General features: G+C 39.0%; 1 protein-coding gene across 4 annotated transcripts in view; it reads left to right on the top strand.

Moving 5' to 3' along the window:
- The window catches only part of PALS1 (protein associated with LIN7 1, MAGUK p55 family member), a 51,864-nt gene extending 28,928 nt beyond the window's left edge, over positions 1-22,936 (top strand). For 3 of the 4 annotated variants that reach the window (XM_081164797.1, XM_081164798.1, XM_081164799.1), the window contains 12 exons: positions 562-770; positions 4,446-4,523; positions 5,238-5,384; positions 9,850-10,011; positions 11,120-11,197; positions 13,165-13,348; positions 13,739-13,810; positions 14,784-14,894; positions 15,374-15,541; positions 16,346-16,548; positions 17,853-17,963; positions 20,337-22,936. In XM_081164797.1, coding sequence (XP_081020923.1) covers positions 562-770; positions 4,446-4,523; positions 5,238-5,384; positions 9,850-10,011; positions 11,120-11,197; positions 13,165-13,348; positions 13,739-13,810; positions 14,784-14,894; positions 15,374-15,541; positions 16,346-16,548; positions 17,853-17,963; positions 20,337-20,513 — 1,700 coding nt within the window. In that variant the 3' untranslated portion in view covers positions 20,514-22,936. The remainder of the gene's footprint in view (positions 1-561; positions 771-4,445; positions 4,524-5,237; positions 5,385-9,849; positions 10,012-11,119; positions 11,198-13,164; positions 13,349-13,738; positions 13,811-14,783; positions 14,895-15,373; positions 15,542-16,345; positions 16,549-17,852; positions 17,964-20,336) is intronic. The other variant, XM_081164800.1, reaches the window with a different exon arrangement.
- The last annotated feature ends 1,492 nt before the right edge of the window (positions 22,937-24,428 follow it).

Below are 24,428 nucleotides of genomic sequence, written 5' to 3'. Positions count from 1 at the left end.
ATCCCCTGCACATCAGCTGATGACTGAGGGTTAAATCTTGCTCAGTTGGGATCTCTAGCATTTTCCCTGCTGTATAGCAAAGCAAGCAGCCACGGGTTTTTTGCAAGTTGTCTGATTTTTGTAAGCCTTTTCATTAGGAGCCAACTTGTGTGATGTGGAATTGCAGTAATTAAGTACATTTACATTTAAAACACATCTGAACTTTACTGTGATGTATGAACAGGGCCATTGTGTAATCAACCATTGATCTTGCCATACTAATGTTGGAATTTATTGGACACTAATTATGACTTGAAGCAATATGCTAAAAAGCATAGAAAAGATACATTGTTGAATAATAATTTTATACCACTGTTAACTTAGGTTTATCAAGCCCAATATTTATAATAGCAAAAATAATTTGAAAAGGGCAGTTTTATTTTTTTTCCTGCAAAGCCTTGCTCTTCTATTTGTGCCTTTCATCTTATATCATATCCAGTTGTTCAGAATGAGGCTTTTCTTTTTTTGTTTCATTTACCTTATATATTCAGGCTAAGTAATGTATTTCAATTTTCTTTTTAGAAGTTGAGGAGCTTCTATCATCTCTGAAACATGTTCAGCACACCCTGGTAGATCCCCAAAGCCAAGAGGAAATAGCTCTAATTTTACAGCTGGTTCAAAACACCGACTTTCAAAATGCATTTAAAATACATAATGCGGTTACCGTGCATATGAACAAAACCAGTCCACCATACCCACTTATCTCCAATGCGCAAGAGCTTGCACAAGAGGTATGTATAGTGTACATTCCCATCCAATAATGAAACTAGTAGTAGCTTATTTCAAATTGCCAGTCATAGCTATGTCATTAAAATGGGGAGGGGAACCAGCATATAGCCTGTATTACTATCTGTTTTCTTTGTCCAGAAGAAAATAACTTCAGACTCTGAGAAGGTAGAAGTTGTATCAGTAGAAATGTAAGATGGCAGACAACAGTGTTCAGTATCCTAAGTGATTTAAAAGATATCTCTGTTCTTCTGCAAGCTTCCTCGTTTAGGCTTCGTACTTCGGATACAATTCAATACCCAGGACCCAAAGGATCATCTGACTAGTTATGCACGCCGAAATGGACACTGAGCTTATTACTGTCGTGTCTTAAACAGCAGTCTACCATATCTCATTTCAAATAACCTAAGGAGTCTCCCAAAAGCACATTTTGGTATGGAGTGGTAGTCTGGTCAGAGAAATAGTTTAAAGTTTCACTGTAATCCCCCAAACCCTTGTATGTTCTTAAAGTAGCTCATAAGATCCTGGCCAAAAACTAAATAACATCAGCATGGTATGCTATTCAGCATTGAATTGCTTTTACTAAATTAATAGCCTCTAAAAAAGAGAGTGTATTGTAGATAAAGCAGCTTACTATAACAAACCAGTGTTTTGGTTATCACCTAAATAGGTGCTTGAAGCAAGCCTTTACCTTTTCTGCTTCTACCACGTCTGGCAATTTGTTCTATTTTTCTAACACATTTAAATTAGTAAAGGAAGCAAAAGTTAACATGGACTTGGCAGTAAATGTCCACTTTTCTTGTTACTACCAGGCTGATAGAAGCAGACACTGCATGTGTAATTTTTACAAATGTGAAGCAATTGCATGCAGGCACAGATCTGAGTTCATTCAGTACCTCAACAAATCAGCTAGTGAGTCTTGTTAACTTAAATTCTGTAGAATGAATTGGATTTTGTTTCTGCTAATGTTCAGAAGACTGACAACTACTGCTACTTTGGACTAGCCAGTTATATAAAGTACTTTAACAGCCTATATGTTTATTTTGCTACTTTGAATGTTTACATTGCTTCTTGCCATCTGGAATTCCTGGGATGTTTGAGATGCGGATGGCTTTATTAATACTATTTTTTAAAATAATAACAATAATATTTAGAATATATAATAGATGTAAAGTATTCAAAGCATTTCAGGCTAAAATATATTTTGCTTGTTGAGATTCTATTTTTTCATACACAGATACTGTGCATTCTGTTATATCTGAATAGCTTACAATATTGAGCAAACATTTATTAGGATGCCTTGTCTTATAACAAAAAGAAAACAATATTAGTTTTTATCTATCTAATGAAAATATTGCTGCAATTTTAAGAACAGTCTATTTTGAACAGCTACTTTGCAAGGTCCCTATGAGAACTGGAAGCCTGGGTCAATAACAATAAATAACTATCCTAAGTTTTTTCATGTTCAATACCACAAGAAAATAGGACCAGCTGCTTAATTTGAGGTCTATGTCTGTATCAGAAGAGCCCTCATTTTTTAGTTTTCCTTTTAAAAAGGGCCATAAGAAAGTATTTTCAATAGCTTGGATAAGTGCATGGATGCTGTGCATATGCCCTACTGGGAGGCATTCCTTGTACTTTCTGACTAATATTCAAAATAGAGTATGTTGTTTGCTTTATTGCTTAAATGTGAGTACTGTGTAGGATAATTCTCAATCCAACTATTTCCTCACTGTTGTTACGGACAAAAGGTAGTTTTAATAACAAGGCAAGGAAAATATGATTTATCTATTTTTCTGAAACTTTAATTTAATTAGGAGGCTGAGCAAAGCATGCAGGCTTAAGGAATTTATGTGGAGATTAACTCCCTAAAATAATGTGGTGCACTCTGTCTCTGTTATAAAAATAGCTGTTGAACATCAAATTTAATTACATTGATTTTAAAGCCAGTTAAACGCAGCAAAATTGAGGGCTAGGATTAGGGGGAAATAGTCTGAGTGTTGAGCCTCAAAGATCAGCTGATGCAAGATTCAAGAAAGTAGTTTCTGGCATGGAATGCTCTGTCGCACATTGGCAAGATATTAAAATTCTAGTCCCCATAGCTTAATAATAGAGTGGACCTTCTAAGTGACAGTTTGTTTAGGATTTCTAAGGAATAAATGTTTGTTTGTTTGTTTGTTTATAAAAGCACTTCTATGCTGCTTTTCACATGACGTACCAAAGCGGTGTACAGCATGTTTAAAACAACATTGCATTAAAACAAATAAAAATATGTAGAAAAGTAGTCATATAATAAATGCAGGAAATGGAGAGTAAACAATCCAGCACTCAACAATCTGCAGATACCTGGGTGAACAAAAAAGTTGTTAATTGCTCGCAGAAACACATTACTGAGGGGAAACTATTTCACAACATGGGCACCGCTGTAGTGAGAGCCCTTTGCTGGTTGTTGCTAGATAGATCAGAGCAGGCCATGGAAGGGACTCTCTGAAGATCTTAGTTGACTGGTTCCCAGATTCTTTAGGCCCTTATGTAAATAACAGAACTTTAAACTTGGCTTGGGAGCAAATTGACCATCAGTACAGTTCATTCAGGAGAGGTGTTACATGCATGCAGTAGGATGTGCTAGTAAGCAACCTACCCATGGTATTCTACACTAGTTGCAGCTTCCATACCAAGTCTCAGGGCAGCCCCACATGGACACCTTGTTACAGCAGTCTAATCTTGAGTTTACCAGCATGATTGTGACTAAACTGTAGTCATCCAGAAGGAATTGTAGTTGGCATACCAGCCAGAGCTAGTAAAAGATGCTCTTTGCCACTGCACTTACATGGACCTCCAGTAAGTAACAATGATGGTTCTCAGAGAAACCCCAAACTTCATACTTGTTCTTTCAGGGAACGTGCAACCCTGCCCAGAATAAAAAATACACCTGATCCCTGGATCTCTGAACCACGCATTCACATGGCCTCTGCGTTGTACATCCTAACTGCCCAATAGACTCAGCCTGTTTTAAGCAAGACTCCTTACAGATCTGAATGTCAGTCTGTAAAGCAATTAACTTTTCCAGGGTATGGGAGTTAATATTGTAGTGCCAAACGTCCCCCAATACTCACACACATTTTTTTTGCTGTTCCACCTCGATTTCTGGTCCTCCCCCCCTTTTTTTAACTGTTAACAAGGTATTGATGGCGGATCAAAGCTAGTGCCACGCTGGTTTTGAAGGAAACATCATTCACTTTGAAGTACAGAAATGAGTGTGATCTGTATATTCTGCAGACATCCTTTCTCTTTGAAATTATTTTGCCTGTCTCATAGCCTCAATCGTGAAGTAGGGGATGTTCAGCTCTGCCCTGTCGGCCCTGCCCTCTCACCAGTATTCACTCTGCAAGCCTATTTCCAGACTGGCCTAGCTAGAGGAAAAATAATTGTGGTTGGAAGAAAGGGTTAAACACTCTCACTCTCTCTTGCTCTTAAAAGTGTCTGTGTGTATGTTCTTTAGTCTATGAAAATGGTTTGGGAATCAGTGTTTGTTTATGTAACATGAAGATCTGCCTTTTTTAATTCTGGAAATGTATTCTTACAGGGTGTAAGAATGTATTCTTATTTCAGGTGTTTGTGTGTGTTATGGGGTAGGATATTAGACATCATCTTATTTTTGGTGTTCACCTGTGTTTCAGGTACAGAGTGTTTTGAAGCCAAGCCATCAGAAAGATGGATTGGAACTTAATTCTTTATTGAATGCCCCTCATATTCAGGTAGGAATAAACTGTTTATTTGCAAATGAAAAAACATTTCCATTGTTTTCTTAATGTCTACGTATTGTAAATTTCAGCAACAACAACAATTGTAAATTTGTATTGTAAATTGTATTGTAAATTTCAGCAACAACAACAATTGTAAATTTCAGACTTTTCACCTCCTGCCTAATATAGTAAAGTTCCATGGTCATGATTCAAATAAATAATAGTTGCATACTGCAAACACACACCTAAACAGTAGCTTTCCTTTTTGACTAAAAACTTCAAAATTCCAGCTACATAAGTTCTCTGCTAAGTGTGCATCCTGCTATTTTGAAGTTTTGCCAGTAAGATACAGGTATGAGTCAAACATCTCATGAGGAATGTGCAGCTGCCTCATGTGCTACACCTTCACAGGACAACTGCAATTAAATATTAAAACAAAAACAAATGGGCAACAGCTATTTTCTTTTGTAATAATGGTCACAGCCTGCATTTATGAAAGCACAGTCCTTTGTTCATTCAACCATAATTCTTGGTTATAGCTCTGTTATGTAGCTACCCATCCACGCTGAAAGCAAGAGAAAACATGTATGATATGACTGCCTTGGACCGTAGCCTGCACGTTGAATCTTTATCTGCTTGGATTTTTTAAAGTGTCCCACTTATAATAAATTACTTCTAATGTGTGAATATCACTTTCTATAAATGGCACTGTTTGTTTTACACTAGGCACTGCTGTTGGCTCATGATAAAGTTGCTGAGCAGGAAATGCAACCAGAGCCAGTGACGGATGAAAAGATTTATGAGAATGTAGGTCTGTATGGAGGAGAGACAGTTAAAATAGTTCGCATTGAAAAGGCTAGAGATATTCCATTGGTGAGTATACTGAGGCAAGAGAGCCAATAAAAAGATGAATACCATAGTACTTTCGTATTACTCGGTCTGATCTCTGTGGCACATTCTCTCTTTAAAAAAATGCTGACACACTCAGATATAAGAAAGGACAGGTGCAAGTACCTTTTCTTTTAATGTGCAATTGACATGCCTTCTTCATGAAATTGTACAGTTGACCCACATGGCACTGTGATCTGTTTGTAATCCTCCCATATTTTCCTAGTCTACATCCATCTTTTTTCTTGCCTTGGACGGTCTTATGAGGAGCATCACAATATTTTTGCAAATGTGGATAGGAAAATCTGCAGTTGGTGAACAGTAAGAGGAGTTACCCTGAAGAGGATGAATGAGGTTTAGGGGTACCCTTCCTTTATTTATCATTTGCCCTGCATTCCTGATTCAGAGCTGTTTTTTTCTCCTTTCCCTTGATCTAAAACAGCTGGAACACTGGCTCTCAACTAATTAATTGCTTCCTGGAACTAAATGTCCTTAGCCCCCACACTTCAATTAGGTTTTTAATGAGGGAAAATTCAGCTGTGCTGTTGCTTTTATAAAACGGTTACACATATTTTCAGGGGTTCCTTAGTGCTCCCCTTGAAAACAGCAGTTCTTAACTGGAGTAAAAGGAGTATCCTTACATTGTGGCTTTTTAAAGGTTTTTTATTGTGTTCATGTGTGAGGATAGCAATGACAGTACAGTGGTGCCCCGCAAGACGAACGCCTCGCAAGACGGAAAACCCGCTAGACGAAAGGGTTTTCCGTTTTGGAGGCGCTTCGCAAAACGAATTTCCCTATGGGCTTCCTTCGCAAGACGAAAGCCCATAGGGAAATCTCCGGGACAGCGGGGAAGCGCAGCGCTTCTTCCCCACTGTCCTCGGACCTCCTCCGAAGGCTGGCGGTGGGGCGGAAAGCCCTTCTCCCCGCGCCAGCCTTTGGAAGGCTCCTCCGAAGGCTGGCGGTGGGGCGGAAAGCCCTTCTCCCCGCGCCGGCCTTCAGAAGGCTCCTCCGAAGGCTGGCGGTGGGGCGGAAAGCCCTTCTCCCCGCGCCAGCCTTCGGATGGCTGTCCTGAAGACTTGCGGTGGGAGGAGGGTTTTCCTTCCCACCGCCAACATTCAGAATGCTGTTCTGAATGTTGGCGGTGGGGAGGAAAAACCCTCCTCCCACCGCAAGCCCCGGGAACAGAGGAGAAGCGCTGCGCCCCTTCCCCTCTGTTCCCGTACCTGTCCTGAAGGCTTGCGGTGGGGAGAAAAGCCCTTCTCCGCACCGCCAGCCTGGCAAGCGGTTTCCATAGGAACGCATTAATTGATTTTCAATGCATTCCTATGGGAAACCGTGCTTCGCAAGACGAAAAACTCGCAAGAAGAAAAAACTTGCGGAACGAATTAATTTCGTCTTGCGAGGCACCACTGTATACAGAAACAAAAATTTCAAACTACAAATGAAATACAAGATATAATCTTGTATGATATAATATCTCGCACATATATATATATATCTTATCTAAATCTTACATTATGGTACTCAGTGTATTCTAATCTATTCATAGTCAATTAAGACATCGCTCCAGCCACACCCTTCTCACCACTTCTGGAAATGTCTCATATTCTCCATTGTCCATTGTTATTGAATAAAGTCTCAGCACACAGCTCTAACAACCTGTGGCTGAGCTCTACATAAAGGTACCAAATCAGACTGGATAACTGTTAATAAAGTGAATCACAGGATCTGGCTGCTCCTTGTAGCCTCTTGGGTGAAATAATGCCTACTCTAAAGACAACTTGCAGTTGCACCTCTGATTTTTTAAAAAATGAATACAGGTACAGGGTGGGAGGCTTTCCTCAGAATCTTCTCTGTTCCTTATATGCTCCTAGAAAACACAGTGGGAAGGTTTGCCCCCCACAAACAGAAAGGGAGGAAGCTGGGGAGAGAAGAGATCTGCCTCCCCCCTCCATATAGAGCAATGTCCCATGACAGTCACCATCATCTGCAGTTCTTTTTTGAAAAATGAAAAGATGTTGCTGCCAGCCTTCCCTTTTCCTGCCATCTTGGATTACAAATAAAGGAGTTCAAGTTTCTAGGCAGATTTTTCCTTAACCTGCTTACCTCCCTTCACAATGTACAAAGCATTGCTTAGAGCTCACTCTTTATATGTGTATCTCTATGTACCTGCACAGTCAGCCCATGGCACAATTTTTTCAGTTTTCCATGGTGAAATAGCACGACTACCATATTTTTCACCCTATAGGGCGCACCGGCCCATAGGATGCACCTCGTTTTTTTGGGGGGGGAATGAATAAAAAAAATTATTTCCCCCCCCCCAGCCCCCAGAACAGGCTGCTATCCGCAAGCCTTTTGAGCCCGGCGGCAACTTCCGCTGGGCGCACAAGGCTTGCAGACACCTGCGCGAAGCACGGGGCGCCCTCCGGAGGGCGCCCTGTGATTTGGGCTACAGGTTGCTGCCCGCAAGCCTTTCGAGCCTGGCGGCAACTACCGCCGGGCTCACAAGGCTTGCAGATAGCTTCCTGAAGCCTGGAGAGCGAGAGGGGTCGGTGCGCACCGACGCCTCTCGCTCTCCAGGCTTCAGCGAAAGCCTGCATTCGCCTCATAGGACGCACACACATTTCCCCTTCATTTTTGGAGGAGAAAAAGTGCGTCCTATAGGGCAAAAAATACGGTAAGTGTTGTTATTTTTTTTAATGACTTAATGCACTCAGGAGCAGCTTTGAACAGCAGTGGTAACAGGTCTAACTCTCCAGCTTTTGACACTTTTGACAAGGAGAGGACGCTGTAGCTGGCAAAGAGATTGGGTTGTCATAGGTTTATTGATGTGCATGCACATACCACCCCAAGCCACAAATCATATCTTCCTCATGCACACTACTAAAATGTCTGAGAAGCAACAGCTTCAAAAATGTTGAGAGAATGAGTGTGCGGCGATAATAAGAGGTGGGAAAATGAGAGGGAGCAATACTGCCCACATAGCTATTTCATTCCTGCACTTTAAGGTGAGATGGACACTTTAAGAAGCAGGAGACCTCTTGGAGAATAGACGATCAATTGCAGTTCCACTTGTAATCTATAGTGCAAGAGCATTAATTTGTAGCACTCCTGATTTTGTGGAATGGAACATGAAATTGATGGCTCATGTTCTCAGGCTATGCTGAAAATTTAATTATATCCTATTGTTGGTGGTGGTTTTCATTTTTGCTTGTTTGTAGAATGACGTTTTTATTGGAAAATTGAACTTAATTGCCTGTTCCTGTATTCCCTAATGTACCTCTCAAATCTGATCAGTGACTGAAGCTACAGTATTTCGAATTTAAGATACAGATTTGGTAGTGCTACTGTGTTTCTTCATACACTAGTATTTTCCTCACTGCTTTATGCATTTCAGAATTTCCATGTGGTAATTTATAACAAAGATCAATAAGCAAGCATGCCTAGGCTGCACCTTTTGGTAGTTCCACTAGGACCTGATCATGTCTCAACCCTCATCACCACCTAAACAAGGTTTCTGGTGTTGTGGATCAGAAAGAATAATAAAATGTCACTTCATGGGGATGAAATGATCCTTTACTTGTCCCCCTCCAACGCTGTGGGTAACTGTCCTTGACTACGGCTATATAGCAACAAAAGGAAAGGGCAGCTTTTAACTCATTGAGCCACAAGTATTGATGCTAATGTAACACATTCTTTAATTAAAAAAGATTGGTTACAACAAAGATTGCTTACAACAAAATACCCAAGGCAAAGTCCTTAGCACAGATTTGATTTAACAGCACCATTACTACATGAGGTGCTGCAGGTAAAGCTAAGACCCTCCCTGTCTTGTTCCTTTAATTGCAATCATTAAATGTTTTTAATAGTGACTGCATGATCATTTCACATTCTCTTCTTAAAATGTCAGTGTGGCAAATCCAGAATAACAGTAATAAATCTATTAAATGTCATATCATCTAGAAGCACAACAAGATAGCAATATAAGAGCATCATTAAAAACAGTGTAAGTCAATAATTAAAATTCATTAAGAAGAGAAGCTTTCAAAATCCCAACTAAAAATGGGAAGAATGTTTTGATGAGCTGGATACTGTGCCTCCCTGCAAAACAAGAAAAGCTTATTCAGGCTCATTTTGTTGTTATTGTCTTCTCTTAGACTTTTCTCTGATGTGCTAACTATAAAATTACAGTATTCCTTAGAAACTGTAGAGAACTTGTATTTTCAGAAATGTTATTTATTGTTGGTTATATTTCTGCTCTGCCCATCATCAGGAGTTCAGAGTAGTATTCAGCATACATTGTCTTATGAAGTGAGTTAGACTAGAGTTATAGACTAACGCAAGACTGATTGGGGATTTGAACCTGTGTCTTCCCAATTCTACTTTATCCACTGCACCACAATTATAGAAAATTTCTGACACTTTTAAATTATCACTTTTAATTATGCAGGGCGCTACAGTACGCAATGAAATGGATTCAGTCATCATTAGTCGAATAGTGAAGGGAGGTGCTGCAGAGAAGAGTGGGCTGTTGCATGAAGGTGATGAAGTTCTGGAAATTAATGGAATTGAAATTCGTGGAAAGGATGTTAATGAGGTTTTTGATTTACTGGTATGTTGAGCCTTGCTTTCATGGTATTCTGCTACTTACTATGATCCGACTTGTGCATTTAAATTTGTTAAATTCCAGTTCAGACTTTGATATGTTTTGCCAGCAGCTATGCTTAAAATGGTTGACCCCTGCATACCTTGCAGACAGCCTATGTCTTGTTACAGTTTCTAAGGTCAGAGGAGGACAGCCTCCTGAAATTGCCTTCAGCACAAATGGTAGCAGCTTGCAGGGTTGTTAATACTTGCTCATCAGTTCTGAAATGCTTCTTTCCTGGAGGTGTAACAGTGCAGTCCTAGGAGTGAGACATTTAATATAAGCAGGGCTTTATAAAAGTATTTAGGATTATATTACTTGAATGCTATGTATAATTGTATGAGACTTTTATGTCTAGAATGTGGATTGTTCTGCACCACCTGTTCCTGAATATGCCAGAACCTATTAGGAAATGTTCCAGGTTTGTATTAGGACATACTAGGAAATGATCAAAGTCCAACTCTTCTTTTAACCTGGCACTCCAGAAGGTTCCATGTCCTTTTTGTCCAGTCAGCTTTGAATTGAATAATTCCCATGGACTGGCTTCAGCTACAAAGCTGCATCATCCTGGCTTTGGGTGTCATTTTCATTTCCTTAGTAAATTCCAATTGTGCTGCCCTAGGAGCACCATCTGACTTTATTTTAGCATTACCTAGCCTGGCACATTACTTATGGGTGTAGTGTCTGTGCTAGCCATGCCTGTTGACATTAAGAGGTGAGACTTGAGACATAAAGCACAAGAATTGCCTTCCTGGGTTATCCACTTAATCAAGCATTCTTTGTCTCAATGGTGACCTGAAGCATGTGAAGCCATTTATCTCCTTGTTTGGGGACCAGGCTGTTTTCTGAAAAGTGGAGGCAATTTGTCACATAAATATGCTAGACTAGAGCACTTCCAAATAGAAGTAGGGAAACTAAGATTAGAGTTCAGGGAGAAGAAAGACCTGTAAGAGCAGCAGCTTGAAATTCCTCCCCTCCCCTTCACCCAACCCATTGTTGCTCCCCATGAGTGAGTGTCTAACTTCAAGGCTGTTTTTAAGTTGTCAGTTACTAATGAATGTGCTTTTCCTCACAGGCGGACATGCACGGCACGCTGACATTTGTCCTGATTCCCAGTCAGCAGAGTAAGCCACCACCCACAAAAGAGACAGTGGTATGTTCTTGTGGCATATTTCCAGTATATAACTTAACTTAATTGCAGGTGTTCAGTCGGTTTTATATTCTCTTTTGGTTGCTATTGAAGTCTCGTGTGTCTCCTTCACTGAATAATAGACTATATTTAATTTAGCCGTGCTTTAAGAAGAGATTTTGAAAATGTTGGTGGAAGCAACTGTAAGTTGTCCCACAACATAGGGTTGCCATACGTCCAGACAGTGCTTCCAACTTCAGTTTTCCGGCTAGGTCTGGGAGATTCCAGACGTATGGCAACCCTACCATAACATCACTTTTTGACACTATTGACACAGGCAATCCATTTGTTATGTGAAGTAAGGAGAGTAATAAAACTATTCTTATCTTTGGTATTGCCAAGCAGTACCTTTTCCTGAGTAGGCATTTTGCGGAGGAGGAAAAAAATGGGTTTTGGGACACTTATAATCCTTTGAGTGACTGGGAATATTAGAGGGATGTCTTTGGCAAGCAAGATTTCCTGTTTAAGAGGCAGGAGAAAAGTAGATAAGGATTGGATGATGGAGCAAAAGGCTTTCTGGGTGATTAGACGTGAGCTGTTAAACACAACAGATGTTTCTAGCATGTCATGTGCTGCTAATACAAGCAATCTTCATCTGATTTTTAACTCTCCCTGTACTATATCCCAGATCTTCCCTGCAGTCCCCTGATTCCACAAGAGGCTTTGGGGAGGCACAGTGGCCAGTAGAGAAGGGGAAGGAAGTCCTGTTGTGCAAATGACCTTTTTCATGCACATAATTTTTTAGTACAATCCGTTACTTGTTAATCCCATTTCAGGTTCTGCATTACCATCTGATACAAACCATCTTCATTTTCATCACAAAACTGCATCACATCAGCTTTAAGCAGGGAACCTTTCAGTTTAGAAATGTCTTGAGTGTTTACTTATGTCTTAGTGAAGAAATAAGGTTTTCATACTAGATTCTGAGAGCAGAAACCACATTTGTTGTATTGATTTTATTCCTTAAGCTCCTTAGATATTTTCTATAAGTGTCTTGTTTCTGTAGTGAGTTGTATATGCAAAATGGTAGATAATGCCTTGATCTGGGGTGTGCTTTCAGTTGAGATTCATTTGCCTGCGCCTCCCCCACTTTTTTCTGTGCCACCAGGATATTCCTCTTATAGGTATGCATCAAAGTGCCCTTTCATTGAGCTCAGAGTGACATTTCCCACCCCACCCTATGTAAGCAGAATGACTTCTCATTAAAAAATGAAAGTGGTGGAGGCGGGGGGGGGGGGAGCAGGCGCAAACATCAAGTCATCAATGTTTTCATAATGCAAGTGTCAAATTTATTTTAAAATTGATATTGTTCGCTACAAGAAAGTTTGTTCTAGCTGTCTCCCATCTCTGTGTTATTTGGTTGATTGTGCTTGGAAAAAACACCTTGCTAATGAGTGCACAGAAGTATCTGGAGCACACTTTCCCTAGCCATCTCCCACGTGCATGTACATGTGCCGCAGCTTTGTAATGCTGCACTTTCCTTGACAATTTGGATGGAGAAACTGGTTGGAGCTTGCTTGGGATAGTTAAGCAGGAGAGCAGGCAGACCCAGCCTGAGTTCACACACATTCCATAATGGCTTAGGCTGTTTTGGAGGTGGGCAGAGGCAAACCTTCCTTTGGAGATGATCCGAGAATAGAAAATTAGTGCTCTCTTCTGTCTCTCTGATTTAAATTTGAGTCTGCCTTTTCAGGTCTAAATTGTAGAGGGGAACCCCTCTTGCCACTTCAAAGTTACTTACTGCCCAGTTAATTGTTCCTAATTTTTAATTGCCTTCTATACCAGTAGTTTATATTTTTATTTATGCTTGAGCTTTTCATTCTGTATTTGAAGTGAAAGTGGGATCTCTTATATACAAAAGGAACATATTGTCAGAGATTAATACTTGCAATTCCAGTCCATATTTATGTGTATACCTCTATATTTTCTAGATCCATGTGAAAGCTCACTTTGACTATGATCCATCTGATGACCCCTATGTCCCATGCAGAGAGCTAGGCTTATCCTTTCAAAAAGGAGATATACTCCATGTGATCAGCCAAGAAGATCCAAATTGGTGGCAGGCTTATCGAGATGGAGATGAAGAAAATCAGCCTTTGGCAGGCCTCATTCCAGGTATTTAATCATGAAATATTTATGTGTATATTGAATATGTTTTTTACAAAGAAGTTTCAGATATCATTGTTGTTGAACTACTGGGATGTTGCTTTGAATTGTTGTTGCATAGTCTCCTCCTTTGGTGAGCTGCTGATATGACCAAATTCCCAACAGGAGGCCTAATGTTGTAGATGTCTTTTAACTTTGGCATTTAAAAACAAAAACAAAATCAAAAAACTGATGCAGAGGTATGAGAAGAATTCTTATTGTGGGATTATCTTCCTCAAAGCGCTTATAGGGATCAAAATCTCAGTGCATTTTGAAATGTGATCACTCTTGAAACAGTGGTGTTCTCTGAAATTGCAATAATTTCTCATTACTAATTGTTAAATGTATTTTATCATTAAGGGAAAAGTTTTCAGCAACAAAGAGAAGCTATGAAGCAAACTATAGAGGAAGACAAAGAACCAGAAAAATCAGGTAGATAAAAATCTTCATGAAATACCTGTGATAACTAATAATCTTAAAAGAAACTCAGTCCTTGAACTGTACCTCCTCTTTTTCAGTTCAAATACTTCAGTGATAGTGAGCATTTATCCACAACTTCCATAACATGTTTAAGGAGAGCTAAACCGACTAAGCAACTTTTGCTGAGATACTGTCATATTTGGGTGAAACTTAATGTACTCAGTGTAGACTCACTGAAATCAGCAGACAATTGATCTACATGGGTCTATTCTGAGTGTGATTTAGCCATCTATTGCACTTTGACTCAGGTAGAACCTAGAAGTGGTACCATGTGTTTTGTCCTCATTGATTACATATATGGATGTATTGTACTCAGGTGGGGGAGTGTTCATTTTTAAAAATTAAAAAGATAAATAACCAAGGGAATGGACAGTTTTGCATGTGTGGTCCCACTGACAGAAGACAGAAGTAGCAGTTCCTTAATACTGATATACAGACCAAGGAGGGAGTACAAACCTCTATGAACTTTCCTTCTACTTGTTCTTGCTAGTATAGCCAGTTCTTTAAAAAAATGATATCACATTTCCAATATGACAACTATCCACTGTTTTGATATTCCAAGTGCCTCCTTAAGACACTTCTTTCACCATGGCTTATTCACTTTACTTACTTTTTCTTCCTCTCTAACATGTCACAGCTGTTCCTTGAGATCAGGGTGGCCACATGTTGCTGGTCCAACTCCCATCATCCCCAGCTAGCATGGCCAATGATAAGGTATGATGGGAGTTGCAGACCAGCAGCATCTGAAGTAACACATGTTCTCCATTCCTCCTTTAGATCGTAAGTCTGTGTGAGCAGGGTCTGCCTTGTGTTTAATTTGTGTACAACAGCTATCAATTTAACATGCTTTATAAAATAAATAATTGCAGCTGGAATCTTAGTTACATATTTGGACAACTTTGACTCTCTATTTTTTAACTTCTAGGGAAACTTTGGTGTGCAAAGAAAAATAAAAAGAAAAGGAAAAAGGTTCTGTATAATGCCAATAAAAATGACGGTAAGAAGGGATTTCAGCTATCTTCCAGTATTTTTTCTGGTTAGTGCAACTGATTTATTTTTCAGCTTACGATGTGTTAAAATTATTGCGCATAAATATTCACCCATAGTTATTTCTATATTATCTGGACAATATGTTTTCTAATATTTCTTTCGTGATTATAATAGTGAATTTTCCATGGGTTTTTATGTTTTAGAAGTAAACTGCTAGTCTGTGACTGTAATAAACATTAATTTTAGAAGTGATAAGCCTTGGACACTGATCCTTTGGCATTCAATTAATGTGAAGAAATGATAACAAAACTATTACACAACAATAAAAGACTTATTTTTTAAAGCTGTTCTGAGGTATTCAATTCAGTTTTACTTAGAGTAGACCCACTGAAATTAATGAACATGGCAGTTAGGTGCATTAATTTCAGCAGGCCTACTCTTGAGTAAAATATAGTTGACTATCACCCCATGTTTATTTCTTCCTAATCAAATATGCCATACTTACTTTGGCCTTGTTTTCTCAAGATTATGACAACGAGGAGATCTTGACTTATGAGGAAATGTCACTTTATCACCAACCAGCGAATAGGAAACGACCCATTGTCCTGATCGGTCCACAAAACTGTGGCCAGAATGAACTTCGACAAAGGTTAATGAATCACGAAGCTGACAGATTTGCTTCTGCAGTTCCTCGTAAGTTGAAAGGCTGGGGCACAGAACTGTCTTGTGTTCTGATGTCAAACCCTTGCTGCCTGACCTTACATCATTTTTGCAAGTTCAGTTCAGTACCACGCTATATACCTTAGTATGGAGGAAAGTTGCTTTAGTAAATTCTTCCCCAATACAAATGTAGGGAGTTACTATAAAAAATGTCCTTTGACCCAGTGATGCAGATATGTAATTTTTAATGGTATTATAACTCTCCCCCCCACATCGTTAGATGATTATGTGTATTAAATTAACTAAAAGTGTAGTAAGGCAGCCCTGCTCCATTTTGGGCCCTTCTACTTATTCTGCTGAGTGGAGCCCTGGACTTCTGCCACAAAGTCCCTATTCTGATTGTACCACTACTTTGATCCCATTCATAAGAACAAGGCAGTTTATTGAAGTAACTTAGTTAAATTCTCATTTACAGGAAGGTGATTTTGCTACCTTGCATTCTCCTGTATTTTCAGTTGCATCTGACATCCCCTGCTTCATGTTTTTGTTCGAAGTACATTTGCATGACTGGACATGTGTTATGCACAGTTGGACATGTGCCAGCAACTGCTGTATTATGGAACTATTTTTTTAGCCCAGTTAAGAGTTTGCGATTCTTTCTGGTTGAAAGACTCTAAAGGTCAACATTGTTAATTTTGCACTTATACAGTCTGCTGAAAAGGGTTTCTTTCCAAGTAGCTGTTTTTCATATCTTGCAAACTGACATAACAAAAATGCCTTCAAAACAGTTAAAAGACACAGAAGTCTTAAATTAGATTTGTTTACTGGTCTTTTCAGATACAACACGAAATAGGAGAGACAATGAAGTGGCTGGCAGAGATTACCATTTTGTATCACGGCAAGTATTTGAGGCTGACATAGCAGCAGGAAAGTTTATTGAGCATGGTGAATTTGAGAAGAATCTGTATGGTACCAGCATAGACTCTGTCCGGCAAGTGATCAATTCTGGAAAGATATGTCTTTTAAATATCCATACACAGGTAATAGAAGTTCTTTTGGACATTGAAATCCTATGTTCTATGATGCAGTAGTTCAGTTAGAATGTGTTGTTGATGAAGGCCTTAGTTTAGTTGGTTTTGATACAAATGTGAAATCTGTCTATGTATACACTAACATTTCTCCTAGATCAGATGTATGCGACTTCCCTAATATGCTTCTGTGCAGGCAATAAATTTGTACATTAGTTGCCCACTCTACATATTCAGTGGTTATAGGTACTGAGCAGTTTTCGTAAGACTAATTCCTAAATACATCACTCTTCAGTTTTCTCTTTGGAGAACTCCCCATTGTAACTTTCCTTACCCCAGTAGACATGTAAAAGGAAGATATGCATCCTTAAACATGCAGTGGACATGCAGTAATGTTGCTTTCAGTCTCCCATTCACATTTCATGTTTACCATAGCGATCGCCAGTGTAACTCATGCACCATACACAGTGAGAAACAGCTATAATCAAAGGTTCTTCATGCTTCATCCACTTTCACTGTGGTCATGTTAGACTTTCTTCAGAATCCTCATCTTGTTAGGTCATTTAAAAGCATCTGTGGACCACATGTTGCTAAGTCTTGAATTATGCTATCTGTGTTTTAAAGACTAAATATGAAGAAATAGCAAATTACTCTATAAAAATACACTAATATGTAAATAGCAGAATTATTGTAACCACACTTAGCAAGGGTGTAGAATATTATATTCTTCACCACGTAAAGAGCAACTCATAGTAAGAATGTGGACTGTCCAAATTCAAAAAAATTAGTCATTAGAAAATAAAATGTCAGTTCCTCACAGTTCCTGTACACATAATCATTTTAGAATTGCAGAGATGCATACATGTTCATTATGTAGGTTTACATCATTTTTCTGTTGTCTTCTCCATTTTGCTGCTGTCAGAAGAACTGTCATCTGGATAAGTAGCATGGTCTACTGTTAGGAAAACTGGACTCGGCTACCCTGTATCAGTTGCAGTTTTCAGCTCTAGTTTCAATGTAACTATCTCTTTGCTAGCTTGTGTAGTTCATGAAGTTGAAGTTCCTTTTTTTGGTTATTTGTGCAGCCCCAACTGAACGATTTTTGAGATCACATGTTGTAACTTGTTAAGCTAGTTTCTCCAGGAGCAAACTGGCTTTTCTAGGTAGAAGCCTTGCACAATTATTAGCGTAGAAAGGCACCATTTATGTATAATGTTGCATGCATAAATTGTATTGACAATAGATAATTGGTATGAATTATAGTTTTGCTTTGTTTTATGAAAATATTAATAGTACAGATTTATATTTCCCAACAGTCACTGAAGAGCCTTCGCAATTCAGACTTGAAGCCATATATTATCTTCATTGCACCACCTTCACAAGAGCGGCTTCGTGCATTACTGGCCAAAGAGGGCAAAAATCCAAAGGTAATATTCACATGTAGTGTTTATAACAGTGCATTCGGCCCTTGGTGCTCCGATACACATTTTCTTCAAATATGCTAACTGTGTAGCATGCAGCAGTCACAAAATTCAGTATGAGAAGACAAGGCAGGATTGCAGACCTAACTTTATGCCACAGAATTCAATGTTGGTGGGTTCTGCTGCTCCTGTTCAGGGTTATGACATCCTCCTACATCTTGTGTCCAAATACACATCAGTAATATGTGATGAGGCTTACTGAATTGGGACACTTTTAAGTAAATATACATATGAGGGGTGAGGAAGCTGACACCACGTCACCCTTTCAAGCAAGGAAGCTGCCACATTCCTCTTGAGAGTCCCCCAAACCTCTAGCATGTTGAGCATGGATGGAGAAAGTAGAGGTCTTGTTGCATGAGCTGAAATTTTTCCACTCACATGTGTGCATTGGTTACAAATTCTACTGACAAAATTCTACTTTACTTGGTATTCCCTTTATTATAGACAGAATGTGTGGCAGATGTTGAGTTCCTGCTGAATTTTTTCTTTTTGGATTCTCTGTTTTGATGTGTTCCTCCTAGTTTCTGCCACCAGGTGGTGCTGGCCAGCTGTTTTTGATAGTGTTTTCAGTTTGTAAATGTATTACAGTGGTAGCTTGGTTTAAGAACAGCTTAGTTCAGGGGTCAGCAAACTTTTTCAGCAGGGGGCCAGTCCACTGTCCCTCAGACCTTGTGGGGGGGCTGGACTATATTTTTTTGTGGGAGGGAAATGAACGAATTCCTATGCCCCACAAATAACCCAGAGATACATTTTAAATAAAAACACACATTCTACTCACGTAAAAACACCAGGCAGGCCCCACAAGTTACCCAGAGATGCATTTTAAATAAAAGGATACATTCTATTCGTGTAAAAATACGCTGATTCCTGGACCGTCTGCAGGCCAAATTTAGAAGGCGATTTGGCTAGATCCAGCCCCCGGGCCTTAGTTTGCCTACCTATGGCTTAGTTTATGAACAACTTGGATTAAGAATGCTGCAAACCTGGAAGTAGGTGTTTTGGTTTGTGAACTTTGCCTTGGAATAAGAACATGTTTCGCTTCCTGTTGAGTGTGTTCCATTTGTAAACTGTGTCCCCCACTGCTATGGGAAAGCACACCTTGGTTTAAGAACGTTTTGGTTTAAGAACAGATTTCTGGAATGGATTAAGTTCGTAAACCAAAGTACCTTGGTTTACAACCATAATCCATTCCTAAGGTCCGGTTGTAAACCAAAACAGGTTGTAACCTAAGGCGTGCTTTCGCCAATGGGGCCTCCCCCCAAAAATTGGTTGTAATCCCCAAAAAAGGGACACGCACTTCCGGGTTTCACATGGTTGTAATCCAAAGTGGTTGTAATGCAAAGTGGCTGCAAACCAAGGTACCACTGTACTTAGAATAGGACAAAAAGCAGAAGCCATCTAAGCTGGCTGACATGACTGTTGGTGATCACTAAAGTACATTTATCTTAAATTTTGCATTCAGTTTCCTGTTTAAAATAGAATCTTCCAGGTTTCACAGCACATCAGCTATTTAAGTTTGGCCAAGGGGTAGGGGGTAGATTTGTCCTTTAGGGGTTCAGCCCCCAGATCAGATATCCTGTTTGACAGGTGATCAGGGTTGCATGTGTATACCTGGTATTGGGAACCCAAGACAGGACAGGGGTTATATTGGTGTATCATCTATTCTGCTGCCTAAAAGTCTCCCTCCCTAAGCTCTTGGAGGTAATCTTGGACATAGTGTTGAGGACCTTGAGGCAGCTTGTACTGGGAATCCTCAGTGTTTATGCCAAAGTTGCTTCATCTGAAGAAGCTCAGAATGTTATGGCCTCCATGCCAACCATGGCCCTTTCTGAAACTATAACCGGGCTAATATGGTGGCAGGAAACACACTGGACTGTTTCTATGTTGTGGGAGCCAGTTGTGATTCTGTCATGGACAGATCATCATCTGATCTATTTTGACTAATAACCTCCATAGGAGGGAAGGATGAAATTAGAAGGTCTGCTCCCAAACCCTAATGGATCCAGATGGTTTTATGAGGTCATTAGGGGATTTTCCTACAGGTTTAGTCAACAGTCTTGTTTAGGTCCTGATCTTTGCTTGGAATGAGGAGATGACCATGGTTATCAGCAAAAGGGAGTTCTGCAAATTCCTATGATCCCTGGGACATTATCCCAGGGATTATAAGATTGTGCCCTAGTGATACATTGACTTTCAGACCTGCCAGTACTTTGTTTCGTCCTAATCAATCTAATGCTGCTTTTTCACAAGACACTGACATTTTTGTGTAATATATCCATAAATATCAGTTGATATAATATACTTCCGTTTAAATTTCAGCCTGATGAACTTCGGGAAATTATAGAGAAAACCCGAGAGATGGAGCAAAATAATGGCCATTACTTCGACACAGCTATTGTGAATTCTGATATTGACAAAGCATACCAAGAATTGCTTCGTTTAATTAACAAACTTGATACAGAACCTCAGTGGGTTCCATCCTCCTGGCTACGGTGAAACAGTTACAAGGAAGAAAAGGACCTTGCCAATAGAAGAATGCTCACCCTGTATATTAGATGATGGATTAACCTCTAGTCCTCTGTGTGCACGGATTAACTGTGTGCTTTAAAAAAATAATACTCATACAGTCTGACACCATTCTACTGTGATTTTGAATGTCTGATCTTTTACTACCTTTTTACCAGACATTGACATTTTGAACAAGCCACTACATTTTTAATCATTTGAAAACACTTTCAAGCGGCTGCTTTAAATTTACCTTTTCTGACTAGAGTTTCTTCTCAAGGTAAATATATGTATACAGTCCCTGATCACTATAAAAACTGATTGTTATTTAATGTTTTTAAGTTAATTATGTTGCGGACATGATGGTAGTTTGCAAAAACACCTTTACAGAATATTGGATAAAGGAATATACCTACAAGGGGAATGAAGGAATTAATCTACAAGTACTCTCAAATGTATAAAGGGGCTACTTTGATTTGAAGTTGCCTTCTTGGGCTTCAAATTGTTGTTGAAACATTCCATTATCTAATCGCACTGCAATTTTTGAAGATGTGTACATTGTAAATATTTCAAACTTTTTTGTCTTTAGTTAGTTTGTAAATCAGATTCACAGCTAATTAAATAACAGTAAGTCCTATGGAAGGTTATATATATATATATATCTGCTGATATTTTAGATGTGGTATTTTATGAATTTTTTCCTCTTTGCTATATCAATTGATTGAGAGCCACGGTTAACACATGGGACTATAGAAGAGTTTAGATGGGAAGCTATATTTTTATGAAAATAGAAATTCTTATATGGATTTTTTTAAAGAATACTTTGCTTCCTTAAAATGTAAATTTGTCTTTTATAACCAAGGAAACAGACTTTGGGATGATGAATATTAGAATATTTTCTTGTATTTTTATACCTAGGCACAAGGTGTCTCATGGCTGTTGATCATGTAGGTAGTTATAAAGTGGAGTTTATAATATTAAGTAACCCAGTTATCATCCTGGATTTAATTGATACTGTTGTAAAACAAAACTAGTGGAAGAATGTGAATGTTACTAAATTAGGAACCTGATGTGTTCTGTTTCTAGAACCAGCATATCCTTATATGCAATTGAAAATACCCATAAAGGTTCAAATATTACAGCTATTGCATTTATGAAACTTCTCTAATTGTAGCTGCCTTTGAAACTGATTAGCTTTGTTGCTTTGTGGCACCCTCAATGTGAATATGAATAGTTTTCTTTGTTCTCAATCATAGCTTTTATTTTTATATACTGTCATACACTGGAACTACTTCAACATGTAGTTGAATATAACCTAATAGTTAAGAATTAGTCTTTCCATGTTCTTTCATATTTTTCTCTGAAGGATTAAACAGAAAATCCAAGCAGGATTGAAACTTTTTTGTGTTCCTAGTTGAACATACAGTATACATTGACATATGGAGAATTGGGGGGAGGGGGTAATACTATTTAAGAACTGAAATTCCTCTCTTAGTATTATGATCCACTCCCCCACCATGGGAGAAAAGAGAAATCTGGAATCAACCAACAGCTCCCCTCCTCTGCAGAGTATATGCATATGATCTTTAAGCGTCGCACATTTATCAAGAGATTGTAAAATCACTCAACACTGTGCCTCTATCCAATGAAGCCTTTGGGTAGGAAATAGAAGTGATATGGAATAATCTATGTATCACTGTCAACCTGAAAAATAGTGATTTATCTCAAATTGTCAACTTTGCTTAGAATACAAAGCAGAAAAATGAATGTTGTGTTTCTTCCTTGCTTTGCTTTGATGTGATAGTAGACAACAAAATTCAGAGACTCTGGGCTAGTGCAGATGTAAGGCTTCCCACCCTTTAAGCATGCATAGGGGATCAGGAATGGGCTATGGGATTATTCAGTCCTTTTCCCTTCCTTTTTCTCGCACAAATCCCCTTCCCTCCCTTAACTATGCTTTGCTATGTCTACACTACTGTTAAACCATGGTGAAGCTTGATCACTGGCATTCAGAATCAGTATTTGAAGTGGTTTACAAATCCTATCTTACAAGACTTAACAAATGTTCAGGATTGTGCAGAGATGAAGGTTCATGGTTAAGGATGGTAGAATCCGCACACAAAGAGAAGGCTAGGGAGAGCGCACACAGTGCCATGGCCTGCTCCCACTTCTTTAACTATGGTTAAGGAATGGAAAGTGTTTTATCTGCATTGTATAGTCTGTGCATTACCCAGATGTATGTATTTTTCATCATCTTAAGGGTTATGGTGCTGATGTCCATGAGGTCTGAATTTAATTACTTTTACAGCCATGTGAAATATTTCTATCAGTATCTTAGGTTTAAATGTTAAGAAAATGCTGATGTAATCCATGATGCATTCTAGGACAGTATATGAAATACTGGTTTTGGCATACTATACTGGGTAAGAGTGATGTATTAACAGTAAAATCCCCTTTGTTTCTCCTATCCCCCTTCTGAATTTCTAAGATGATTAAGAAATTAATTGGACATAGTCTTCTAAATGCAGAAATTACGATATATATTAAATGTGCCTGCCACCTTCTGTCCTTTGAGATAAGAGTGGTGGCCTAAAAATCCACACTAAACTCTGGCTATAGAAATGCAACTGTGGCAAACAATAATTAAGAGGGCTTTCAGAAATCATCCAATATACCGTATTTTTTGCACCATAACACTCACTTTTTTCCTCCTAGAAAGTAAGGGGAAATGTCTGTGCGTGTTATGGAGGGAATGCCAACAGGTGGCATGCCTACGGATTTTCCTCCTCTACAAACTATGTGCGTGTTATGGTCGGGTGCGTGTTATAGAGCGAAAAATACGGTAACTAAATTGATATCTGTCAATTACTCTACTACTGACATTTGGAAAAGGATGTTCCACAATATTGCAATTACAGAAAAATGGGCATATCTGTTTGGATGAGGGAAGAAAATTCTAAACTTCTTTCGGAGGATACAATATTGTGTATTATAATGAGTTTTGCAACAAGTGCTGTTCTATTCTAGGCTAGTTAAATAGGGGAAAATATTTGATTAACCAAGTGAAAGATATGCCTTGTAAACAAACCATGACTAATGATATTTTTTTAAAATGGAAAGAGAAAGGGTGAAGGGCTGACAAAATAGCTTTTTAAGGTAATACAGTATATCGCTACACAACGCCCAGGTTGAAGCTTGACATCTACGTGCACTCTATTTTGAGCTATTATAAACTACACATTAATGTAAACATGTAAAATAATATTCCTAGCCTTCAAGTATGCTATTGTAAATGTAACCGTGAGATAATATATTTCACTTCCTAGTGGCTTAGTACTACAGGATACTGTGCCAGGAAATAAATATAGAGGGTTGTATAAAACAGCTGCAGCTTGTGTGCAGACTGTAGTGTTATGGAAAGCAGTACCAAGATTGCTCCAAGTTGCATCCATGCTGCTGTGCTGGCTGCCAGTGCCAGGGGTGGTATGGTGGTACAGCCTACAGCCACTATATGCTAACAAAAGGCAGGGAAACAAAAGCCAGCTCATCTTTGTACTATCCTGAAGCCTTATTGGCATTCAGCTTCATCAGTGCAATCTGGTGCATCTAATGTTTTGTATTGAGCTGTCAAGCAGATACTGCCCTTGTAGCTCAGTCAGTGCAGTCACTTATTTGTAGAGTTGGAAGGTGTGTTCCAAAGCCTACTTGGGCATGGTACCTAAGACCCTTTGTGTGCTCCATCTTGGCAGAATATGCTCCCCAGAAGTGCATAGTGCATAGGCACAGTTTCACACACAGTAACTTTTGTTGCAGAGAGTTGGCTGTGTCATTTGGTTCCTAAAGGCAACTGCATAACCAGAATAGCCTATGGAAATGTGTGGGTTCCCAGAGCTTGCAGCCTCCTCT

Source organism: Podarcis bocagei, assembly GCF_964188305.1.
Source record: "Podarcis bocagei genome assembly, chromosome: 1".
In the NCBI taxonomy this organism is placed as follows: domain Eukaryota; kingdom Metazoa; phylum Chordata; class Lepidosauria; order Squamata; family Lacertidae; genus Podarcis; species Podarcis bocagei.
The sequence above is the reverse complement of the archived record's forward strand: the minus strand, read 5'-3'. Positions and strand labels throughout refer to the sequence as shown.